The sequence below is a fragment of the Limulus polyphemus genome, unplaced genomic scaffold (genome assembly GCF_000517525.1).
Source record: "Limulus polyphemus unplaced genomic scaffold, Limulus_polyphemus-2.1.2 Scaffold237, whole genome shotgun sequence".
NCBI lineage: Eukaryota > Metazoa > Arthropoda > Merostomata > Xiphosura > Limulidae > Limulus > Limulus polyphemus.
The window spans coordinates 131,726-139,890 of record NW_013665847.1 but is presented as its reverse complement, the minus strand read 5'-3'; the positions used below and the strand labels follow the sequence as shown (position 1 = coordinate 139,890).

The 8,165-nt window shown below is 31.0% G+C and overlaps 1 protein-coding gene across 1 annotated transcript in view; it reads left to right on the top strand.

Moving 5' to 3' along the window:
• The first annotated feature begins 404 nt into the window (after positions 1-404).
• LOC106478640 (protein kinase C-binding protein NELL2-like) overlaps positions 405-8,165 on the top strand; it is a 72,646-nt gene continuing 64,885 nt past the window's right edge. Inside the window, exon 1 of the mRNA XM_022382277.1 lies at positions 405-869. Within this exon, the coding sequence (XP_022237985.1) occupies positions 815-869 (55 nt within the window). The 5' untranslated portion in view covers positions 405-814. The remainder of the gene's footprint in view (positions 870-8,165) is intronic.

The following is an 8,165-nucleotide window of genomic DNA, read 5'->3' as shown; positions in this document are numbered from 1 at the left end:
TATTGATATCACCTAATTTAAGCATATCAATAAGTTATATGAATGAAAAAATATAAATTAAATCTATGTAACAAATAGTTTATAGAGGTCTCTACTTCCAAGTAATATCAATTTTTCTGACGTAATACTTTTAACTTCTTAAATTTGATTTCATTTTTACTTAATATTTTTCAGATTTTGGTTCTAAATTTATCCTTCAATATCTTGCTATATTTTGGGTCTTAATAATAAAAATAGTCTCTAGTCACTTGTACAATTAAGCACATGGTTGAATCGATGAGTTATACCTTTCAAAGGAGGCGCTGCTGTGTTATATAGCTCTCTGTCTTGATCTTGTGCAAGCCACACACGGCAGTCACTTCGAAGCTGCTGTGGGTATTTGGTCAATAGAATTAATCGGAAAGTTTCGAGGTAGTAGGGCGCTGTCATCAGAAAAAGACCACTCAAGAAAATATTATGTCTGAGCTATTTTACCCTTAGCAGACGTGAAGGAACTGTCCAAAAAATAATTCGTCGTTTCGCTCATAATAATAGGCTCCAGTAAATCCTGGTGATACGACATTCCCTCTGGAAGTGGAAACGAACAACGCTTATGCATTGTGCTGAATTTATTAGAATACCATTTCATGACTTTGATCGAACTGAACAATATGAAATCTGAATGTATTTAAGAATCTCCTGTACTAAGTTCGAACAACGTCGCTGGAAAAGCTTTAGCTTGAAATTCGTTTAGAAAACCTACAAATATTTGACACTGATAAAGCACGAACACCTGAACTTTTCGAGTTTCTTCACTTTCCCATGCTGCTTGACGATGATCCGATTGGTGTGGCTAATTTTCTTCTTGGAGGTCGTAGTTCTAAAGAGCGGTGAGTAATGCATGTCATTTTGCATTTTTATTGAAATTAATATACTGCTAACTTTACATTAGACGACATTCTATAAATATATGTATAAAACTAAAAGTTAATTATTTTAAAAACACATTCTATTATTTGTGTATGTGTGTTATGATCACCAAATATCCGTTCTTGCACTATGCATGGACATGATTCGTGAATTTTACAGAGATTTTACTCTTAAGTTATTTTGCAAAACTCTTCTTTATTCACGAATAAAATAGGATATGGCAAAATAAATGCATAACGCATATAATCGAGACGCAAGGCTAGTGTACGGAGGTGGTATTGACTTACGGCTGGTGATATTTACTGTATAATTATTATAGTGAAATTTATATTTCACCAATAGAAACAGTGCGACTTATTCTTTTCTAAAAACTGAATTTTTTTTTCAGTTGGCAAACAAAATATACTATATTGGAACATTATTACTTTTAAAAACTTATCTTATTGCAAGATAGCCCTAATACGACGTGCTCAAAATATTTCTTGGAGTGAAAAATGAATTATTAAAAAACAGCATAAACGTATTCGGAAACATTGGGTATATATAGCCATTTTTACAGTCGGTCCCATACATGTACAAATAACAAGTACATTATTTCAAAAATAAAAGAATAGGAGGAGGAGGGATTCAACTTTAAAAAAAAGTAGCTACAACGAAGCTTAAAAGTTAAAGTAGAAGTTTTTTTGTTTTTTTAAGAAATTTAATTTTTTGGATCACAACAGTTTTAGTGACAACAGAAATCTGGACAAGTTCGGTATCTACAATTAATGAAAACAATTTTCTTGGAAAATATTAAAACTGATTTAGCAAACATAAGACGTCAAATTAGTATTTTTAACACGTCCATTAGGAGCCAAGGGGTGTCTTTACACTACAATTTGTTGAATACTAAAAGTACGTTCAATCCGAAAACTCCCAAAGAGGTTGGTTCTAGACGTATCTTTTTGACACAACTGCGAGACAAGTTCTCGTTTGTTAATTGATAATTTTGTAAGTGAAAAATAGCATCCTCAAGTCTCCATATTAGCTAGTACTAAGGTCTACTCGCTGGGAGTAAATTCATTATATATCAACAAAGCCACATTCTCAGCATCGTTAATTAAGCAATTGCCAACCTTTTATGCTACTGCTATCACCTTTTTTATGTTTAACTTTCAATTGAAATACGAACGGTTTCACCAGCGATTCTGTAGGAAAAGTCGAAGCATCACGATAGTCAACAGTAGGATGAGCAGACAGGAACACTTTGAAAGCAGCTACAGGCATAATATTGTATTCGTTTTATTGCATAGAATCTACCAAAGTGGTGTGGTTCTTTACGATTCCTGAATACCTCTGCGTGTCATTTGGAGACTTCCGTGCTTCTTGTGCTTGGCCGTTAAGCTCGTGATGCGCTGACGGATTTCAGTCACCTTACCACTTCAACTGACTTTTCACAGCCCTAACGCTAAAACAGTGCGGGAAATGCCTTCTTTTCAGCCAATAAAAATGTCCACAAAATTTCAGCTCAAATTAAGAAAAACTGGAGTGGATAGTGTTTTTTTTTATTCAAGAAATATGTTCCCCACTGGCTCGTGAGGGGCCTGTTAAAGGTTAAAACAACAGTTGATTCTTGATAACTGAAATGTCGTTACTATATACGTTTGTTACATGTAACCTGCAACCACAAAAACTATTGAGGAAGTTGTTATTATTATTGTCGTAAAATTAAAGCTAATTTGTTTGTTTTGTTAACAACTATACTAAAGATCAACAGAGCTTTTATTTCATTTCCAGTAACTTCTATTTTAAGGATCGACAGGCTTGAGTCACCAACACGTATATATTCTTTGGAGTAACATTTAACCAATAGCTTGTTCGCTATATAATCTTACATTAATCATAATGAATGATGATTTTGTTTTATTTCAGTGTAGAAATCAACAATAAACCAGACAAATAAAAACTCATGAATAAGTCCTTTATCTATTTAGAGTAATTTACACTGCAGAATCTGGCTCGAATTCCTTTTAGCCGTTAATTGAATGACGAAAGAAGCTTTTGTTGAACGTAATATTCCATTCAAATAAAATGCCCCTATAAATCATTGGCGACACGAAACTTGAAGTAGTTTTCAGATATGAATTAAAATGTTAATTTATCACTTTAACAATTTCGTGTATGCTGTTTTACGTAAAATACTATTAATTTTAAAATTTGAAATGTGACAGAATAAATAAGAGATTTAACTTAAGAACTCTGTGGATTATACAAAACATTCATCATGTCATAAAATAAGCGATGCTGTAAAATCCTGGACTTGAAATGAAACTTCCGTCATTCTGTCAGTTTTGATCGTTTGTTTCGATTACAAATACACTAAGTTTTGGAAAGTTATCTGACTGAAACTGGTCCCAAAGCATTCATTCTGATTAGAATTGTTCCTAAAGTTTTCGCTGTGATTAAGATAGCTTGTATTACATTTGGTATAAAAATTGTTTTTACCTGATAAACACGATAAAAGGCTTGTCCATAGTAGAATTTTCGGATAAATTGTTATTATTAAACTGTTCTAAAATGTGTGTTCTTGCAAGAAATGTTCTAGAGGATTTGCCGCTAATTAGAACTGCTCTCATAGATAAGAAAACATTAGAAACGTTCTGTAATATGTTAACATTTAAACTGTACCAGAGGCCTTATTTCAATTATTTATTAAGAAAGCGACGCAGATATTCAATGAAGTTTTTTACCGAGGAAAATAAAGAAATAGATAAATATGTTTACAATACGTGCGTGGCGTTTAGGCCCAATAAAAATGACGTACATATCCAATAAACACCTAACTAACTGCTCCATTCTTATAGATATAATGAATGAATCCAACAAATGATTTTGTACAACAAAACCAATACAAAAACAACACAGACCTGCGAATTTAAACTTCATAAAAGTTGTTTTGGTTTTAATAACGAATTTTTCATAATTCAACTACGTAGATTTTGAAAATAATATTCATTTTTTCTATTGCAAATTGGTAAGAAAAAAAAAAAACTCGGATCAAATTTACCACAAATGTATCAGAATGTTTGGGTCATTTACACAACCTATTGTTGCCATAGCGACGAATAAGTAATACTGAAAAAAATTTTAAAGTGCACGCACAAACAAATACTATCCAGAAATGACGTGTCATGCTGCCTGTTAACCGTTTATATACTAATGGTGGGTTTCTCGTGGGTTCTAGAACGATCGATAAAACTATCACGTCACGATTGTTTTAAAGAAATCTTTAGCTAATGGTTGTCAACATTTTAATCATTACAAAATGTGCCCGGATTTCAATGAAAATGATTCACTTGTGTAAAAGTTACGTATGACGATTTGTGAAAAACGTGTACGCGATGGATAAAAACGGATATCATTTTCGGATTCAGCGTACAGGAATTACTATAGAGCATGTAAAAATTTCAAGACAATTTTGACGGATTTACTATTATATATTAATTTTAATATCGACGTTTGTTTAAATTAATTTATATTTAGAAATGTACATAGCGTATACTGTTAAATATGTGTTGCGACACTCCCGCTTGTTCTCTAAAGTTGAAGATTCTTGAGTGTAAGAATCAACAATATGTGTATGTAAACGCTAGTGTAGCTTTGTATTGCTACGTAATATGAATTTTCGAGAAACTCTCCACACGCTTATAAGTATAATCAACGCGACGCGCCAAAAAACAGTATATATATTATTGAGTTACAATAAACTTCGTAAGCTATAATTGTGATTAACGCTTATTCATCGGGAACTTCTGATAAATAGACCAGGAACGTTGATTACTTTCAAACATTACAAATCATTCAACTTCAGTGGATTCACATAGGACATTAATACTTTTATGAAAACATTACCTAACGTCATCGGTAGGAAAAATCGGCGTGTGATCAGTGAAGACCACAGAGCTAGCTTGCTACCTATTAAGTGAATTGTACCTACGTCAACTCGAAATTAACTCGCTCATCGTGAACCCTGGATAAAACATCAAAAAAGTTCCAGACTAAAAAGAATACTTTATATTGCTTGTAAGTTTGTAAAGCTTTTTATATGAATCATTGTTTATAATAACTATTTGTATTAACTGTTATTGTATTGTTGTTTATATATTAAAAGATATTTGTATTAAAGAAACTGTGTATCAATCTTGTTGACAAATATCCTAAATTGAATAAATATTGGCATTTATTTAACTACTGAATTTAAAGTATCATTTAGCTCGGTTTCAGACCATCCGAAATTATAATACGTAACACAATAAAAACCATCGCAGGCCTGTGTAATAGGTATTATTATGAATGACCTACGTCTCCAGTTATTTGCTGCATGATGTTTATAAATGTGCCTTGTACATACGTACTAAATATTATGTGAACTGCATTCCATTTCATACAACGTACATGTTCAATAAATGATTATATTCCATCACTTAAATATCTTAGATTTGTCTGATTTTATTTGTATTCATATTCTTCACTCTCAAAGAACAGTTTATTTACGTCTACAATTTGTATTGTTTTTAGGTCGGTCTGCTATTTTTAAATACACATCTTTTCCTCACACTATTCTGCTATTCATAAATTAAACTTCAGCATGTTTTAAAATATCTTATTTCAATCATAGTAGAAGCATTCATTCCGTAGAAATGTATTTTCTTAATATAAAAAAAAGTAATTAAATACAATTTTAGATGTGTCATGTTTTTACTTTCAAGAGAATCTTTACCACCTATCTGTACTTTAATTGCGTTTTTATATATATAAAAGCACAATGGCATATCGAATATAATACAAAGGGCGTAAAAATTGGTTCGATTTTTCATTAAATCTGATTAAAGTTTTAATGAAATTAGATTTACATCGCACATATTCAAACAAACCATTAAATGGTACTTTCGGTTTTTGTATTATATTGTGAATACAGGCGTTCATCTCGCATTCCTTCGTGGCTGTTTGCATTTAATTTTTTAATCAAACTTTTACATTTACACTATGTAATTATTGAATTCACTTGCAAGATCTTATAATTGTGTGAATTACTTAAACATTGTTTGGTTATACGTTATAATGCGGCTTAACAATTAATTATCAAATAGTTCTTATTGCGTCATAGAAAATATTCTAGAATAAATATGTATTGTACCATTTAGTATAGAATAGAACTCGAGATTTGATAATACAGTTTCATATTAAAAGAAAAGTAACTGAAATATATTTGTAACAATAACTGATCACGAAAATTAGTAATGTAGAAACTGAAGTCTTGTAAGTTGCTAGGATTGCTACTGTTTTGAACCTGGACCAAGGGTTTTAAAGCAACAAATCATTGCCAGAAAACGTGAGTTTCTGCACACTTGTTCACTGATTTATACCTATGGATATTCAGCTATTCTTTGGAAATACATTAAATATTACAGAAGCTTACACGTAAAGTCGTATTAGATATTTTCGAAATTTAGTGTGAAAATACAATCTCAGCCAACCTTTGTATTTCTTCCTTTTTCACAACTATTAATGAATGACATATCATAGTTTGATTTTCAACTCAACACGCATTTGATTTTTTAAAAAAATCATCGTAAATTATTTTTCAAACTCGTTAAAATGTCTAAAGTTCTTTGTTTGAGTCTTTGGTTACATACAATAAATGGCCGATGAAATATTTGCCATTTTGAAATGTGATATAACCGCAAATCAAGGGATATTTGAGCGGTGCCCGGAAATAAAGTCACAGGAAAAAAAAGTTACAATTTTGGCGAGGAAAATTCGCACATTTTTTTTAGTATCTAAACACAGTGTAAAGTGCTACTACTACAAAAAAAACAAAAACATTTTAAGTTAGTTATTCATTGCAATAATAGCATGATGCATAATATGTAACATTATACGAGGTCAATCATCACATGAATGAGTGGAATAATTCAATAATATAACTTCTATGAACTTTGAACATAATATACAAAAGTTTAAAATTGTGACTTTTCCGGGTGTCTTTTTCCTAGATTCATTTGAGCTATTATATATTTTGAATGTTTTCTGACACTTCAAATTTACACAATTAATACTAATCTCACAACCCATATTTGTTACAATAAAGTAGTTTGTGTGTTGAACTGCGGATTTGAGGTTCCGTGGTTCGTGCCCCGTTACTTCTACCCCCCCCCCCCAAAGTAAACTAAACACTCCCCATATTTAGGCCAGTAGGTAAATAATGAAATTGACGGTCAAATTTCGCTAATCATTTTGACGATAATAGTGTAAAACTGCAGTGGGTGGTGTTGACTTGCAGCCTTACCATTAGTATATCACTTTAAAATTAGGGGTGGTTAGCGCAGATACCCATCGAGTGAGTTTGCGCGAAATTCTACAACAAACACGTAGGTTTTACTTTTAGAGTTCATAAAATGAATGTCATCCTTCAATGTTCGTTCCTTTAATGGAGTTAGTTATTATCATCATATGCTATATGTAAAAGTAAAAATATATTTTATTTTTATCATTTTGTAAAGTATACGCTAGATTAGCTATAAAAAGCATACTTCTTGATAAATATATATATATATATATATATATATATCATTAATTTTGAAAATAAACATGGTTGTAGCCGTCATTAATTAACGTAATGAATAATTTACAGCGTGTCTGATTTCTGTTAATGCGAAAGATGATTAATTTAATGATAAACAAGAAAAACTTAATATTTACCTCGTGCAATTAAAAAACTTTTTAAAATTCAAGAAGCGAACAATTACAGACTTAACGGAAAACATTGAAGTTTGGCAATGATTATTTTATGAAATATTAATAGAGTGTAATAACATATGCGAAACTTTAAAGAGAAAACACACACGTTCTCTTTGTTTCAATATTCAAAAGTGTGAAAATTTCCCTAAATAACGAAACTGTATATGACCAAGATTCAGTGAACGAAGTCTGTTTTACAGAATGTTTTTATTCAGTTAATGTTTTGTGGTGTTTATGCTTTTATTTATTGTTACAAAAATATTTTAAAGATGTGCAGTGATCTGTAAGTCCACGTGTTATTTCTTTTTACCTGCTCATTTTTAGATACATGCGCGTAAACAATAGTTCTTTTCGAATTCGAAAATGTTCGTTTGAAAAGTTTTCAATGGTCACATCTATAAATATGTCTTGAAAAATTGCTAAAATATTTAACGAACATTCCATAGTGAAAAAGAGGCATTGGTTAGAAATGCTGC